The 18,836-nt window shown below is 38.9% G+C and overlaps 1 protein-coding gene across 1 annotated transcript; it reads right to left on the minus strand.

Annotated features, from left to right (window-relative positions):
* Nucleotides 1-275: 275 nt before the first annotated feature.
* Nucleotides 276-12,349, minus strand: slc6a1a (solute carrier family 6 member 1a). Its single transcript, XM_067372366.1, has 14 exons — nt 12,115-12,349; nt 11,869-12,000; nt 11,506-11,606; nt 11,277-11,386; nt 11,015-11,147; nt 10,665-10,799; nt 10,481-10,584; nt 10,052-10,176; nt 9,811-9,923; nt 9,146-9,277; nt 8,949-9,051; nt 3,906-4,006; nt 721-888; nt 276-620 (listed from the first exon to the last, which is right to left on the minus strand). The coding sequence occupies exons 1-14, from the start codon at nt 12,347-12,349 to the stop codon at nt 276-278; spliced, it is 2,037 nt and encodes a 678-aa protein (XP_067228467.1).
* Nucleotides 12,350-18,836: the final 6,487 nt, after the last annotated feature.

The following is an 18,836-nucleotide window of genomic DNA, read 5'->3' on the forward strand; positions in this document are numbered from 1 at the left end:
AAATTCACATAATACATAGTATAAGTCATTTTTTAACACGGACACTCTTTGCTTCACATTTGGAAAGCTTACAGAGTTTGTGTAAGTTTTTCAAATGCAAGTGTTTGTTTGTGTTTTTTTATTTTATTTTTATTTTTTATTTTTTGTCACATTTTATGTTTAGTTTGATTATTTATGACCCCTGGAGGTAGATGATTCTATTACTGTATAAACATGGAAGTCTTCTGTGTTGTTAATCTTTGATTGCTCTCTGCTGGGGTTCACCTCTACTGCTTTTAGACATTGGCGTCGTTGCCAGGGTTAGTTGGAGATGAACTATCAGCTTGCACTGGTGGCTGAGACTGCGGCTGCGGTTGTGGCTGCGGCTGCGGTGGTTGTTGCGGTGATTGTGGTTGTTGCGGTGATTGCGGTTGCTGCAGTGCCTGGTCAGGTTGCTGCGGTTGTTGCGGTGACTGTGGTTGCGGTGACTGTGGTTGCGGTGACTGCGGTTGCGGTGACTGCGGTTGCGCTGACTGCGGTGATTGCTCCGGCAGCTGTGGCTGTGACTGAGGCTGCTGTTGCTCCGGCCCGTTCTCCTGAGCACGCCTCACTGCTGGAGGCTGCAGCATTATCCTGAGCCGCTGAAATGAGGTCCCAGAACCAGCAGCAGTGAGCACAGATATACTATCTAACGCCTGTGTTAACATTGATCATTATTGTATATGTAAATGAAACTGTTACCTCCTTATATGTCCCCTTCAGGGTGAGGAACATGTAGCCCATATAACCAGGAATGAGAACCATAGAGGATAAAGCCATGAGCCAGCCCACTCCTTGGCCCCATTTAGGGAACACATAGTTGTTCATTGTAAGAGGAACCATTTGCACCGCGCTGAAGAGGAACACACCCTGTAGAGAAGCTCTGTTTAAAAATGCTGCAGTTTTCACATAATTACTGTACACTATAATCTGTAATGATTCTTACTAGGGCTGGACGATATATCGCATGCGATTGTCACGCGCATTTCGTCAGTAAAGCCGGTTCCCTGATTACCGCTAAATCACCATCACATGCTTTCAAATGCAGCGGCATTTAATAGACAGAGCCGTAGATCACTGACAAGCCACGCAATATCGCGTTCATTATCGAAGACGATTCATCTGCGATTGATGAATCAGATGAATCGTCTTCGATAATGAACGCGATATTGCGTGGCTTGTCAGTGATCTACGGCTCTGTCTATTAAATGCCGCTGCATTTGAAAGCATGTGATGGTGATTTAGCGGTAATCAGGGAACCACTTTACTGACGAAATGCGCGTGACAATCGCATGCGATATATCGTGCAGCCCTAATTCTTACTTTTATAGTGAAGAATGCAAGACTTTAGAAACATGTTGTCACTTTATATTAGGTGGCCTTAACTTACTTGCATCAGAAAAGAAGTACAATGTACTTATTGTGTTCATATTGTATTGCAAACACTTGTGCTGCTGTTGAGGCAGAAACGGGTAAGGTTAGAGTTAGGTTTACTTAGGATTAGTTCACTTCAGAATTAAAATTTCCTGATAATTTACTCACCTCCATGTCATCCAAGATGTTTGTCTTTCTTTCTTCAGTCGAAAAGAAATTAAGGTTTTTGAGGAAAACATCCCAGGATTTTTCTCCATATAGTGGACTTCACTGGGGTTCAACGGGTCCAAATGTCAGTTTCAGAGCAGCTTCAAAGGGCTCTACATGATCCCAGATGAGGAATAAGGGTCTTATCTAGTGAAAGGATTGGCCATTTTCTAAAAAAAAAAACAAAAAAAAAAAAAAAAAAAAAAATTATATACTTTTTAACCACAAATACTCATCTTGCACTAGCCTCCACTCCACACATTACGTAAACGCATGTCGTAGGCAGAAGTAACGATCCAGTGTCTACAAAGTGAAGACTAAGTCAAACACCCTTTACCAAAAACAGGTAAAACAACGATGTCGGACGATTTTGAAGAAAATGACATGGAGTTTTTTGGTACTTAGGCCTACGTCACGCGTGAACTTTCCGACGTGATTACGTAATGTGTGGAGCATCACAGAGCAGTGCAAGAAGAGCATTTGTAGTTAAAATGTTTGTTTTTTTTTCAGAAAATGGCCAATCGTTTCACTAGATAAGACCCTTATTCCTCGTCTGGGATCATGTAGAGCCCTTTGAAGCTGCACTGAAACTGACATTTGGACCTTCAACCTGTTGAACCCCAGTGAAGTCCACTATATGAAGAAAAATTCTGGAATGTTTTCCTCAAAAACTTTCATTTCTTTTCGACTGAAGAAAGAATGATGAACATCTTGGATGGTGAGTAAATTATCATGAAATTTTAATTCTGAAGTGAACTAATCCTTTAATCCAGCCTTAAACAGTGTAATTATAGATGTAATTACAGAAATGTATTACAGCTGTAATTACATGCAGGTATTTTCAAAAATATAAGTCTAATATAAAACATGTATGTACAAAATAAGTGCATTGTATTGAATGATTCATTTAAATGTTAGTACATAATAGACACATGGGATCAGAAATAATAAGTATGCCTTATCATAGTCCAAAAATTGGATACCCAGTAAAATGAGTCAATGGGACAAATAATGGTGTAGTAAAATGAACACTGTTTTATGACATAATAACTCTTAAGAGTTTGTTCTATTATGAATATTATTGCAAATTTAGGTTCACGTTAGGTATCAAGCTGTTAACTACATTTTTATTTACCATAAACCACCATGGATCATCTTTGGAAGTCTGACTCTTGTCCTTAATAAAAAAAAATCATTCTAATGTGTCCCTCATTAATGGCATGTGCATATAATGAATCAGAGGGAAATGTCTTGAAATGCTGCTTGCTGGAAACAACAATAAAAGCTTTTTACTTTTGGTACTTGAAGAAGCACCTTGAATTTTTTCTCATTTTTTATGTGCAAATGAATAGCTGATTAACTGTCACTGACACTATTGCAAGACAACTAAATCTGAACTGGATTGAGCTGGATAATGATACTAACTTTGCAACACCTGCACTGTTATTGAACTGAATTGCATCAACACTGAACTGACTTGAGCTGAATAGACCCTTTTCACAGACTGTCATGACACGTTTTAACGCTTATCAATTTTGTATATCCTGCAAAACTTTTTATATTTTCATTTTTTTTAAAAATGTATGTACATTTATAACTCTATGCTTAGTATTATATTACATTTTCATCAAATTACAAAAGACTAGTTCGGGCTGCTGTGAGGGTGTTATACAGCGGGTATGGTAGTGACAGTAAAAATGACATCTTTCATCTTTTCTAACTGCCATTATCAATCGCTCTCTCTCTTTTTCCTCTTTTTGAAAGTTATGAAAACACTATTGTGGAGTTTATCTTTTGCAATGTGAACACATTAAACACAAAACAATATATTTAATGAAGTCTCTCATTCACCCCTATAAAAGCTATGACATATTCCACTTATGAGAAACCCAGAAATGTGAAAAGGGTTGATATTGACATTAATGCCTTCAGTAATTCATGATTGATGCACTTTGCAACATTAACATTATTATTTCCTGCTTATTAATGTGAAGCTGCTTTGATAGTAATTTTTCAACATCAAAAACAAATCAGTTGCATAATTTAGTTTTCAATGGTTAGTTTCCAATTACTTTCCAAAATTTTTCACATTTTGGATTTGACATAGTATTCAAAGAATTTTAACAACATTACATCATCTTTTCAGGAAAGGACTTCTAAAAGAACAGGTATACTATACTTTTATCCATTTATTTTAATGTTTGTCACAAAAATGGCAATAGCTTTAAAAAAAAAAATGGCAAAATCTGGTCATGTTGTATTCTTCATGAAATGTCATATTAAAAAGAATAAAGTAGGTTACTTACAGCAACAACTAGAGGGGTGAAGAAAACCCAGCACAGTTTCCACCATATACAAGGCTTGTATCCAATCATTTCCTGGATGTTATCATAAAACTTGTTCACACCTGAAATTACATACAATTTAATAAAGATTAGATCAATTCACTGCAACAATTAGATTGATGGAAGAGACTGGAATACATCCATCTATCATTCATCTTTCTATCCGTAGCAGTACAGACGACTCAGGTGTACTCTATTCCATATGAACTGAGACTTTTGTTGTGTATGAAATCAAATACTCAAAACATACAGTGTTGGACAGTAATGCGCAACTATAACGCACTACAGTAATAGGATTACTTTTTGTAGTAACCATTTACTAATAAGATTTTACAATCCATAAAATAGTTATTTTTGTTGCCTCAACCACTACTGATTTGAAATCCAACAATCCAGTCATTCATACTACACACATTCATGTTAAATAGAACAAACTTTTTTTAACAGTCATGAAAATAGTTTAAAACCAAATGCAGTACCTACTATGCAGTACCTACTATACAGTATGCATTTTCAGATGCAGCGTAAGTGATATGTTAAAAAAGCTTGGGATGGATGGTCCTTATTTGACCCTTATTTGACCCTTATTTGTCCCACAAGGGACTTTCTCGATCTGGCGTGATTCACTCATCTTTCCGACCGCTTGCTTTGCGTATTTTACAACACCAGCCAGAAATTGCCAGAGCCCATCGCTGATTTGGAGCTCTGGAACACTGAGGTACGCACACAGAGCTGGGTTACTGAGGAGTTATTATGTGGTGAGCTAGATGAGGAAAGGTTTGCTGTATTGCAGTCGCCACTGGTCCCATCCAGTTCCAAGTCGTCAAAGTCATCGCTGGATAAACCTAATTCCAAGCCATCCAAGTCTTTGTTGCCCAGCTCCAAATCTCCTTCATTGCGGATGGTCCCGCCCAGCATTCCTCTCCCTCCTTCACTGTCAAAGCCATCCAGTTCATCGGCCTTATCTCTGCTTGTCTGCCTTCAGCCCTTGGCTCCTCCAGTGGTTCTGCTCTGCTGCAAGGATCCACTTTCCAGTCAGCTCCGCCCTGATTTGTGGATCGCTCAAGTTTCTGACTACACCTTAGCCCCCCAACCCACTGGCTCCACCTTGGCTCAATGCTCCCTTGGCTCCCCCATGAGAGCCATTCCTCAGGCTCTGCCGGGCTCCCTCATCCCTCTGGCTCTACCTTTCTCCACCATTGCTCTGACTCCACCTCGGACTTCCGAGTGAGCAGCTGCGCCTAAACCCTGCACCCCTCTGACTCCACTATGGCTCCTCCTTCCCTCCAGTTCCACCATTGTCCTTACTCCCACTATCTCCACCCTAGTCTGTCAATCCCACACCTCCACCTCAGTCACGCTTACCTCCTGTCTTCACCTCAGTCAGTTGTCTCACTGGTACCACCCGGTCTCACCACCAAAGCTCCACTATGGCTCCACTACGGTTCCTTCCTCCATTGGCTCCACTGTGGACCATCCACCACGTCTCTGCTCTCGTTTCTCCTGCCTCCACCCTGGCTCTTCACACCATCATCTCCACCCTGTCCATCGTCTCAATGTTGTCTTCCTCTGCCTGCTCCTCATCCTCCTCCAGAGCCCCCTCTCTCCTGCCTTCCTTAAGTTTGGACTATAGTGTATATAGCGCGAGGAGGTCGGGGGTGGGGTTGAGTTATGCCACAGTCATGTTCTGTGTCTCTGTATTGTTTAGTTTTAGTCTCAGTTTTCCTTGTCACCATTTGTCTGAGTTTACTCATTCATTCATTACTCATTCATTGCCATGGTCCCTAATTAGGACCCTCATTTCTTCATGTTAACATTTATTTATTGTTGTGTTTGAGTTATCTCCATGTTTAATAAAAGTAGTATATCTTCATTCATTCTGCATCACACATCTTCCTTGTGGATTAAGCTACAGCAACCCCACTATTGAACCATTTTAAAAGGTACACTTTTGTACATTATTTACCTCTTAAGGCTGCATATTAGTGCTGCATCTTAAATATACATATTAGTGCCTAAATGGTACTTGTTAGTACCTTCTGAAAGGGTACCACACTAGTGACAGCTTTAGTAACACTTTTTATTTCTGAAAGAAAAGAACTTTCACAATGCCTAATCAGAGCAGCATAATGTCATAAACTATGACAACACTCTCCAGCCCTAATGTAGAGACATTTACAAATCTCATGTAGGTAATCTGTTTTGTCGAGTTCCATTAGCAAAATAGTAAATGTCGGAAGAGCTGACAGTGGCCAAAAGTAAGACTGACAAGGAAAATTGTGCATTTACAAAAGACTGGAAGGCAACTATGCATTTATTCTAATCCAAAAATGCACCAAACATTTGTGCTTAAAGGGGTACTTCACCCCTGGAAAGATGAATGTGTATTTAAAATTGGTCATTTATGTAGTAGAAATGTGAAATTATTTTTGAATTTGGAGCTTTCTAGACTGAGAAAAGGCAGAAAATGTATTTTTGACTAATGTGGATGAAAGACAACTCCCAGAATGCACTTGTTTTGCTGCCCTTGCGAGGCCATGCCCAAACCACGCCTATCGGTTACAGGCGGCATACAGGAAAATTCAAACAAATAAATCGTGAGTTAGTTCATACATTTACAGCGAAATGGTGCTAAAATGCTTTGTACCTGGATGTACACCCAAAACCAGGAAAGGACAAGTAAGTTTCCATCATTTTCCGATAAAGTTAAAGATTTGAAGCGATGTAAACAGTGGCTGCGGGCCATCAAACACCCGAAGTTTGGAGATGACACCGTTATAGAAAACCTAAAAAAACGCAGAATATGTAGTCTCCATTTCAAGCACAAGGACTACGAACCAAATATCCTTGCAATGAAGAGAAGGACACCGCGATACCATCGATATTCACTTTCCCAGAGGACGAACAGCCTGGCCTGATCTATGTCCGTGAGTAACCTCAAACGCGAATATGTATTGGCGTGGTGAAAAAATGCGGAACTACTTGCTATTACTGGCTGTAGTTTTAAGCCTCTGGCCAAAAAAGCCTCCGATGACGCAAAATGACGATTTTTGCGCCATCGGAGGCTTTTTTACAGAATAAAAATGCATAAATCTCTCATCTCGGGCTGATATGAAGGGGGAAAGCATGCAAATTCGAAAATACTAGTGGTATTCTACTAATACAAAGCTTAATGCTAAATCCTGAAGTAACCCTTTAATTTGCACCAAAATGCAACTGTTAAGAGTGGTAACAATAAGCACCACTTATCAAAGAACACATATTTTGAGCGAAATTACACATAGAACATAGAGGTGACAAAATATTGAGTATCATATTGAGAATCTAGACGTATTGTAGTCCTGTGGAGTCTGTGGACCTTCAGCTCAGTGGAAAATTGTTGAGTGGACCACAAAGATTTAAATTTGAGCACTCCTGATCTAGAGCAAAGACATGGAAATGTCATTCAATCTAAAAAAACAAAAACGTGTGATAGGATGATTGTGAAGAGGGTAAACATGATACGTATGGTGGCTGAGAGACCTCAAAACACATGCAGATAGAAAAAAACACCAGCAAATTAAGAAAACATTGCAACACATGTGCTGCAAATAATCACAATGCAACCAAATACTGAAACACGCTGCAAATAGCACAGACGACAATGGAAATGTTTCAAGGAGACCCCAACAAGTGATGAACCCATGCTTATTTTTCAATGCACTCCCAGCACATTTCTGTATTTGGTTGGGTTGTGAAATTTTGGAGCACATGTGTTGTCAAACTGATTTCTTAATTTGCTGGATTTTTTCTATTTTCATGTGTTTTCTTTAGTTGTAGCGCATTGAGCTTTGTGCTATTTGCAGTGTGTTTCTGTATTTGGTTGTGTTGTGAACTTTTGCAGTGCGTTTCTGTATTTAGTTGTGTTGTGAAATTTTGGAACACGTGTTGTCAAACTGATTCATTTACTGGTGTTTTTTATTTGCATGTGTTTTCTTCAGTTGCAGCGCGTTGAGCTCTCTCAGCCACCACAGATAAGGACAGAAAGGGTTGAACTGGATTCAAAATTGTGAAGGCTTCATTGTATATCAGACACATGGCTCTCAGAGATGTGCACCGAATACAATTTCCCAGGCAGCTGCTGATTGACAGATTGGATTAAGGGGCAAAAATGCCAGGAATATCCATGGAAAAACAGGCATGTCACACTACCAGACAGCAAAGGTGGCAAACACTGAGAAATCCTACCAATGGCTTGAGGACAGAAGGAAAGCAGAAGCACAAATGATGGCAACAGACATATCGGGGGACATATACAGAGTTAGCAATGCCAATTACTCAAGGTACAGAGACTCTCAAGAAAGCTCATGAGACTATTCAGCACCTGCAGGCAGCAGCATCAAACACTAAATTCCTGACCACGTCATCAAGAATAATGCCCAAAAATAAAAATGACAGTGGTGATTTAGCAATCCCAAATGACCATCCCATAAACAGGAAAGAAGAGCTTGAGAAAAATACAAGCTATAGGCAAACCAAGACCAACATAGTGCTGATGGTTAGGAACTAAATGAATGAATTTCAATATCAATGAAAATCTCAAGCACTATTTTTATCATCATTGTCTCCTAAGGACACAAACTTTAATTTATGATGGTTACTACCATCTGTTTGCTTAAATACACATTGGCTGGTCTATACAAAATTCTAGATTTACTGGCATGGTAAAACAAAACTTTGCACATATATACCTACATACACACACATTTGCATACATATACATGCACTTAACAGAAATATACAATGTATACAAAAGTATTTTGCAACAGTAATGGCACTGATGCCATTTTGCGGTCAGAACAGTCCTGTCCAACTGGATGCACTTTTGTCTTGACAGAATTATTGATGACTATTTATGACTGACGACCAAAGCATTTCTGTCCATTTTTATAATGCTATACAGTGCAAAGGATGAGCACAATGCAAAATACAGACACAGAGTAACAGGATACAAAAATGACTCACCATAGCACCAGGAGATTGAGATACACTCAAAGAACACCAGGAAGAGCAGACACATCCCGCTGGCTGAGTAATAGTCGAAGAGTTTAAACACATACAGGCCGCCCTAACACAGGAAAAACACAAGTGTGTAATATAAGTCCCTGCAGCTGTGCACAGTCTCATCATTGCCTCATCTGCTTTATTCAAGTCTGATGTACCTGTGTGATATTGGACAGCCCAATGGCGTAGGACACAATGCAAACACATGCAATGAAAATCTCTCTCCTGTTCCTGAGCAGTCGCGGGAACTCATCCACCAGAGCAGTGATGAAGCCCTCCACTGTGCAGAACTGCAAACCAATGTGTAAACCAATATTGCATTTATATGGGAAAAAGGTTGTTTTAACGTTGTTTCATGGCTGTTTGTTGTTGCATTGTGAGCACAGCTATTACATAGTGACTTTGAACATGGCTTATCTAATCAGATTTTAGCTTTTTTTGTTTGTTTGTTTTATACAACTTTCCAAAAACAAAGAAAACAACAAGAAGAAGAAGAATAAAAACCAAAACAACTCATTGACTATAAATTTGGTATTTGTTATGCAACAGGGCTGGGATTCAGTTTGGTTTTATTTGAATATTGCCACTAAACAAAACAAAAACTCCTGCATAATAGATAAAGAACATCAATTTAAAATCTTGTAGCCATAAAGGCAGATATCAGCATCAAAAGGTTTTTTTGGGCTCAAGGCTAATTAAGTTTTTTAATGCTCCGTATGTTTCCTTGTGTGGCCACCAGGGACACCGTCACTGATGCCGGAGAACCTAGCAGATCCGTTCACTTCTCTTTCTAGGTCAGAGCTTGAATATGTGATATTCTCACCTGACTGTCGATTCCCAGCATCAGCAGCATGGAGAAGAAGAGAATAGCCCACAATGGTGAGACGGGCAACTGCGTCACAGCTTCTGGATAAGCTAAAAATGCCAAACCAGGACCTGCGCAAGGCATGAAAAAAAGCATTTCAGTTATCTGAAAGAAATATCTAGATATTAAATGATGAAACTTTTTGTAATCCCACTACTTCAAAGTGCAATATTCTAATTATGTAAAATGAGCTGATTACCAGATGCAGCTACTTGAGCAATTGGTCTCTTTGTCACATGTGCCATGAAGCCCACAATAGAGAAAATCACAAATCCAGCAAACATACTAGTGAAGGAATTTATACAGCACACGATGATAGAATCCCTGCAGAAAGAAAAAAAAAAGGGGGAAAAGAAATCCGTCCTCAAATGTGCTATAAAGCGTTCTCCTAACTGACCTGGAAGCTGCACATCAATTTGGCATTTAAGGAGAAGATTGATTATGTAAGTGATATATTAGCCAAATGCAGTTTCATTTAACAGTAATTCTCACAATTCATGACAGTCAGCCACAGTTATACTTGTTCACATCAAGCAAACATTATTCACAGCATCAAAAAGATGAATACTCAAGCTTAAAATCAAAGTCAACTGATGAAATGTTGATTTTAAAACTGCGTCAGTCATACCTGTACACATTGTTATTAAAAGGGTTGTAGCTGCCCAGAGCAATAAGGGAGCCTAGACCCAAACCATAGGAGAAGAAAATCTGTGTTGCAGCATCCAGCCAAACCTGGGATGGAAAATCAAACTATTTAGCAGCTAGACCAGCTTCGTTCAATCTTGTTTGAATGATTAAACGTGCTCAATTACCTCAGACTCCTTCAGCTTCTGAAAATCAGGAGTGATATAGAACAAGATTCCCTCTTTAGCCCCAGGCAGGGTCACTCCACGGATAAACAAAATGAACAACATGAAGTAGGGGTAGGTGGCAGAGAAGTAAACAACCTGCAAAACATTGATTTCTCTATAAAAGATTCCCAACATGTATTCGTTTATTCAGCATGTTAAAAAAACTGCATTGCTTACACGGGACAGGTAACTCACAGAGCCACAGATTATTGCAACCATGTGTGCTTTACATTTAACGTGATGAAATTATTACAAACTCGCTCAAATTTCAGACCGAAGCCCTGAAGACAGACCAACAAAGACAATCTCACCTTTCCAGTCCAGCTAACACCTTTCCAGATACAGAAGTACACGAGGACCCAGGCTATGGCCAGTGTTATTGCAAGTGGAACACGAATTTCACCAGGTTTTTCTAAGCCATCAGTCATTTGATGCACATTGCGTCTGTATAAGCACATCATGCAACACAATTACACTTGACAACAAGACACTCACTGTACACATGTGTTTTTTGTTTTTAATGCACAAAGGTCAAAGTAGGTCATGCACATTGATTTTTTCATCAAATCTTACTCCCAAAACTCCATGACAGCACTGGTGAGATTGGTGGTGTCTACTATGCTGTAGTTTGTATAACATCTCTCAGTGTTCCATGGATTGTTACACGTTTTCCATGGAAGCTCCTACAAAGAGTAGAACAATGCTTTACATTTTCATTTAACAAATACCCCAGAATACTGACCAAAACATGCCAAGTTTCCAATTTTTTTGCATGCAAGCACACGTGACAAGGAATGCTTACAGTGGTAAAGGAGTTGTATAAGTAGTACAGGGCCCAGGCAATGATGACAATGTAGTAAATGTTCAGCCAGAATGAGAGAACAGCAGCCGCAAGACCAACACCTGTAGTTATGACATATTGTGTTATAACTTACACAGCAGCATGTCAAAGCCAGCATATACAATACGGCTTTTATGCAGCATTAAAGACGCCTTACTAAATTGGAAGATCTGCGAATATCTTCAGAAACTTACAACATGCGTTTAAATCTACTCAAGTTGCATTTACTGAAGGTCTCACACACTTCTAGAAACCAGCTTGTATTTATAGCATTAAAGTAATGGGGTAGATGAGAAAGAAAAGTGCTGGATAGAAATGGTATACCTTTGAACATTGGAGCTAGTTTCCATACTCCAAGGCCGCCAATGGAAGTATATTGTCCAAGAGCGCATTCAAGAAAAAATAGAGGAACTCCCGCAAAAACTAGCGTCAAAAAATAAGGAATCAAGAAAGCCCCTGGAATCACAGAAATACATGAAAGCACCAAGTGGGGCTGTGCACAGCAACACAAAGCACACATACATCCTGGCACAACATCTCAGACTCTTGGAGAAGGTGATCTGCTCTTACCTCCGCCGTTTTTCCCGCACAGATATGGAAATCTCCACACGTTGCCCAGGCCGATGGCGTAGCCCACACATGACAGGAGAAAATCAAATCTCCCACCCCAAGTTTCTCTGGCTGGAATGTCTTTCTTTTTCTTCTCCGGTTTGGCGTCCTCTGATTTGGGTTTGTCGTTAGTTGTGATCTCGTTGAGTTCCGTCACAACTTGTCCATCGGTGTTTTTGGTGTTGTTTGTCGCCATGTCTCTGATTTCAGACAGCAGTAGAGATCCACACAAACCGCCGATCGAACTCGACACAGTTTCAGTTAACCTGAAGACACCAAATCACACCAAATCATTGTTTTTCCAACCGTTTGAAATCGAAGGCGACACACAAAAACACTGAGATCTGCCGTCTCTAACTGAGACAGAATGACACTCAATTTAAATATATGTAAAAAAAAAAAAAAAAAAAAAAAAAAATCGATCGAACGATCATCCAGCTTCTCAATTATGTGTTTTTTGGTGTATTTACTATTGTTATACCCCTTAAAATGAATGCATATAAACACACACGCACACTGATTTGAACATTTTCAAATCAGTGAAACACTGAAAATCATTTCCAAATACTTACAGTGAATTTGGATTCTTTTCCAAAGGGAATATGTCCGTGTGTCATGCAGTGAGGTGTCCGTAGATTCCTTTCTAAGTTGTAAACTTCCAGTATGACTTGGCGCATAAACGAGTGTTGTGTCCATGTAAAGCGGTCCAGCGGGAGCTGTCCACGGGCGAGTGGTGCTGAATCCACCGAGCAGCGACTGTCTGAGATCAGCAGCTACTCAACATTTCCAGAGCGTCAATGTCATGTGAAAGTCAACACCCCCCCCACCAACACCCCCCAACGGACACACACACACACACACAGACACACACACACACATTTTCAGGTCAAGCACGCAAGTCTTTATCTTTATGTGCATATGTTAACATCGAACACAGAGACAATTATTTAGATCGCAGTAGAATATTCCCAACTCCTTGGAATTGAAATGCAAACACATATACAGACTAGAAGTAATTTTATTCCCTTTAAATCCTGAAAATCTTGAATTGACATTCACACACGCTCACATCTGGGGCTGCCATGAGGTAAAAATGAACTCATGCATTCATTCCTCATTCTAAAGAAGAATTGCAATCCTCAAACCCAGCCCACTTCAAACCGAAATATACCATCATAAATATGGCAGATGAGGAGCAGAACAGGTGAAGCCACTGACACAGCATCAGGTGTGAGCAGGAACATACCATCCCTCGTCTGAATCTGAGGACACTTCAGAAGAAGAGAGAATGATGAATGGTCTGGGACACTATCTTTTATCGGACTGCATACAGCACACTTGACCTTCTGTCGGAAGTCTTTAAATATGTGGTAAGCACATTTTCAATCCATGTCATGAACTTTACTCTTTAGCTAGCTTTTTGATTTCTTCTAAAATCATCAATGACAGAATTGTGAATGTCATTAAACATCGGTTAATGGAAAGTGAATGAGCTGAATGAGGGATTTGGGTCGGAGTGGTGTAGATTTCACCTCGTCTCTCAGAGCTTGGCTCAGAGTGGAGGACTCAATTGGAAGCAGATGGTGAACCAATGAGGGGTGAACTAACCTACTAATGATACTACATGAAATTTAGAATTTGCACTCCATCTGGCTGCATCTCCCTTTGGTTATGGGCTGAGAAAACATGACATATTTATGCACCTGCTGTGGACGCTTGAGTACTTTTGGCTTGCTGGTGACACCCATGTAATGCCCAGACAGACTCATTTAGACAGATATACTTAATAATCAACTGCTGCCCATCAAGGGCAGAATAATTATTTAAAATGAACTATACTGTAGTTCGGAGCCTGTTGTTTTGTGTTTGAGAGAAACATGCTTGGTTCTACCTGATTTGACCATTATCGCGACCCTTGATTTGACTTTCTTTGACGTAACGTAATGCAGTCAGGTTTATTTAGTCATATGAAATCATATCATTTTGATGTAAGGGAAAATTTGGATGTCGCCATATGAAGCATAAACAACAAATACAAAGTACATTTTAAACCAAACCATACATTTGAATTGAATGATCTGAAAGAACTATTATATCTATTTATTGTTTATCAGGCTTGTGTATATAGTGGATTATGTAGTTTAGTATGTAAGATGAGGAAGTCTTCATAAGTTGCACAATACATCTTAAAAATGCTGGGTTTAAAACAACCCAAGTTGGGTTAAAAATGGACAAACCCAGCGGTTGGGTTATATGTTTGACCAACCTGTTGGGTAGTTTTATTTAACCCAACTATTGTTTAAAAATTACTTTATTTCTTGCTTAAAGTAAACCCAAAATATGTTGGAAATGAACATTTATTAACATGTTTAATCATTAATACACTCTAAAAAACAACCCAAGTTGGGTTAAATATGGACAAACCCAGCAGGTTGGGTTAAAGGGCACCTATTATGCCCTCTTTCACAAGATGTAATATAAGTCTCTGGTCTGGTCAAGTTTCATCTTAAAATACCCCACAAATCTGCCTATATTTGGGGGTGAGCAAAAACAATTTGGTTGAAAAAAATGGCTGGGTGAAAACAACCCAATCTCTGGTTTTGTCCATATTTAACCCAGCATTTTTTAGAGTGTGATTAATCAATAAACATACATTAAATAGCTTATTAATAAATGTTCACTTTTTGATTATTATTATTGCTTCTAGTAATTATGTGTCTGATTTTGAATTTCCAACCTATTTTGGGTTCATTTTAAGCCAGCCATATAGTAATTTTTAAACAATATTTGGGTTAAAGAAAACTACCCAGCACATTAGGCAAACATTTAACCCAACCGCTGGGTTTTTCCATTTTCAACCCAACTTGGGTTGTTTTTAACCCAGCATTGTTTAGAGTATATAACGAACAATTGTTTGAAATGATTTGAATGAATAAAAACCATTACATATCTGCATATTCATAAATGATTTGTCTCATCTACCCCATAGTGACTTGGGCTTGATTTAGTTCTAATGAAATATGCAAATGCTGTCGGCTGTAAGAGAGTGATCAATCCTTCTAGTGTCACTACTATTTGAGAATGCTTGTGTTCAGTGTCTCTGACCTGACTTTGCAAATCTTGATGATTATAATGTCGGTTACAAGTACAGCGTCTAAGTGAATCTAAGTGAACCGGGTTCTGTGTGAGCATTGAGGTGGGCTATATAAAAATATACATCCCTCAAAGCAGTATGGGGCATCGAAATGGTTTTAAAATTTTGTTCAAGTGTTGCTAGGCAACAGCAAAATGGTCTCAGCCTCCTTGTTATATTAGTGTTTCTGCTGGGGTTTGCTCCCATTGATATATTCAGGGTTTTTTTTGTGTCTCCTTTCATTAGCAAACAATTTTTTTTTTTTGCCTCAAAATTGCACTCATGTTCCAGAAAGGCCTAAACCAGCATTTACTCGACTTCATCATTTATTCTTCAATAAATAAATAAATACTTTCCCCTTCCTTGTTATAGATATTTATGCACACAAATCACTAGAACAAAACACATATGGTGTGTTTGTTAACATTAGGAACTGATCATTTTTAACGCAACAGTGAAACGCAGACTTCTGTTTTTAGGATCTACAGCCAAACACATCATGCACAACAGCGAGCACGTCACAATGTCTGCAATCTGCCCTCACTACACTGTGCTACAAATCTACTGCATTCACCGCAATCACTATGGAAACTGACTTTTGCCACACGGCCGCTACTGAAACAGACATGCAGCAAATGCTGTCAGCAATTGTCCACTGACGCATGTTTACACGGAGGTCTGAATCAGTTTCTTGTAGAAAACATCAAAATGATCTTTTCTCTTCTGTAGTGCTAACATGACTTCAAACAACAGCGTATGAACAGAAATTGTATAAGAAATCCTTCAGTACAGTAGCTCTAGCTTATTTTAAAGCTGAATTATTTCATCTATCATCATAATAAACAAAAAGCCATAAACTGAGCACATTAGTCAGCATGAGTGAAACAAGCACACAAATTTCAGCAAATCTGACACTGTAGTCCACAGACAAAACAGCTTGTTTTAACATATAGAGGTTTGGACAAAGAGCGTACTTTAGCGAAACCCTTTTAATCTAACCACCTGCCTCTGGCTAAAATGTATGAAAATGCTCTTCATGGTTTTAAAGGGTTTATCTGCTTCAAAGGCTCCGACCGCACAGTGCTCCAGCCCCAGAAAGAATGCGTTCAAGCCTTTGGACAAGTTTCTGAGCTCAGTCCTCATTCAGGGGACGGTCTTCTCTTTTTTCCCCGGTTTTTACATAAGGCAAATTTACACGTGCTCATGATGTCAGCTCTAATTCTGCACACCATCTCCCCCCTCCACAAAAAAAATAAAATAATAATAATTACAAAAATAACGCACTTTCCTCTTGACTGCACAGGATGTCTGTCAGGTTTAGCATGCATGTTATGCTGTAGTGTCATTTATGTGCATTTTTAAAAAAGCATTGCTGTATTTGTGTTTATGAGAATATTGATTCATGATTCTAGTGTAATGTAACAAAGCAACGAAATGCTGAATGCAAAAAAGCTCAGGGTGGGGGGACTAATAATTGACTGCTGATAGATCATTCCGATTGGTTGTAAAATGGCATGCGTGTATAATGGCAGCATTCTGATTTGTGGAGTGAAAACACAAGGGAAGCATCCTAAATCTGAAGAGAAAATGATCCTTCCCTCTTTGCGCATGTTGCTGTCACCCTGGATCTTTTCATAAAACCGCCACGAGCGTGCCTCGCATTTGAATTAGGCTGATGAGTGGAATCTGTGCCCACAGAGAGGCCAGCGGCACTTTGCAGCATCACATGATGCTTAATTAGGGATTCTTCTACATTATAAGGCTGGAACTGTGCCAAATGTCTATCAGTCGTTTCAGTCAATGCACTAATCATTGCGTTCGCCTCTGCCTGAAGTACATCTGCGTTCTCTCCTCTGGCATCTCAGACAGAAAAAAAAACAACAGTCAAGGTTGTGTCGAAACAGCCTGTGAAGGTAAATCTAATTTTAGATCTAAAGCTTCACTTTGATGATTATCTGAAGGTTTAGATATGAATCTCTTGCTCTTCTGTAAACATATGGATTGTAAGTAGCAACATCTTGCTGTTTAAAAATATAGTGTAACCAAATAACACTTTAGAGAGCTAGTTGCACTTCTCACTTGGCAGACAATGAGAAGATAATTACGCTAAACCTATATTCTAGGGGAAAATGGGGGTAATGGGATGCACTGAGGACAATATTCTTCAGTCATTATTAACTACAAATCTTCCCCTCCACTACAGCTTTTCTGCGTTCCAAATTATTATGCAATATCAGTCAGATTTCAGTACAATAAACATTCAGATTTTAGTTTTTCTAAGAAAATGTTTGTTTATTTATTTATCCATGTCTTTTTAGATAACTGGTATCAATCTCAGACACAATAATTTCCCAGATCTATGGAAACCCTACTTAGAGGTTGTTCCACATTATTAAGCAAGTCACAGTTCTCATGCAATATGGGGAGGAAGAAAGATCTTTCTGAAGATGAAAAGCATGAAATGGTTCAATGTTGTGCAAAAGGCATGAAAACAACTAATATTGTGTGAAACTGAATGGAGATTATCGAATTATCATAAGATTTGTGAGTGATTTAGAGCACAGCAAAACTCTGTCAGATAAAGGCTTATTAATGAAAGTTCCTGTCAAAAAAATTAATTGTATTAAAAGGGCAGCTATAAAAAAAGCCAGTGTTGAGCAGCAAACAGGTATTTGAAGCTGCTGGTGTCTCTGGAGTCTCAAGAAGCTCTCCATACAGGCTGGCAGTTGTGCGTAAAGATGCATTTTAGACACCACTAACCAAACCTAACAAAGAGAAACATTGATTGGCTGGATCCAAAACCACATGTCCACTGAGTAGGTGCTTAATTTCAATTAGTACTTACTTAGCGAGAAAAATTAAGATTACCCCAGAATGAATTGCATTACTAGCCCACCCCAACACACAATAATAATGGTAAATGCTGACCAATACTTAATTCTATTACATATTTTCTTACTGAAACATATACATTTTAGTAAACAAAAAGCAAAATGTAATTTAATTGTATTGTCATATGACATAGCTATGCATGAATACACAGTGGACAAATGCAGCCGATGTGAATGCAGTGCTTTTCAGTCAAACAATGAATTAATGCATGTATCAGTGAAATTATTATATTTTAATTACTGACAACAATAGGAAACATGAATAAAAATGAGTAAATTAATGAATAAAAGTAACATCACAATAATAAATTAACAACAACAAACTATCACACATTTACAAACTATCTAACAAACTATAACAAATTTACAGGCGGTGAACCCCACATCCTGCTGTCATCTCAACACAGCCATACCAGTTCTGCAGCTTTATTTTGATGAAACAGCTGACCAGCTTTCCCACCTTCACCTGTCTTTGCCATCCATCATGTCCCTCGTATCTACTGGTCAACAGGGACGTGCACAGACATTTTGGGGGGCAGGGTCTCAAGTGGAAAAAAGGGCTCTTCTCATAATTATTTAAAAAAATAATAAACCCTTAAATATATTATTTAACTCTGACGTCCTTATCAAATTATTTTAATTCCCTCACACTCACAATT

The sequence above is a fragment of the Chanodichthys erythropterus genome, chromosome 20 (genome assembly GCF_024489055.1).
Source record: "Chanodichthys erythropterus isolate Z2021 chromosome 20, ASM2448905v1, whole genome shotgun sequence".
Taxonomy (NCBI): Eukaryota; Metazoa; Chordata; class Actinopteri; order Cypriniformes; family Xenocyprididae; genus Chanodichthys; species Chanodichthys erythropterus.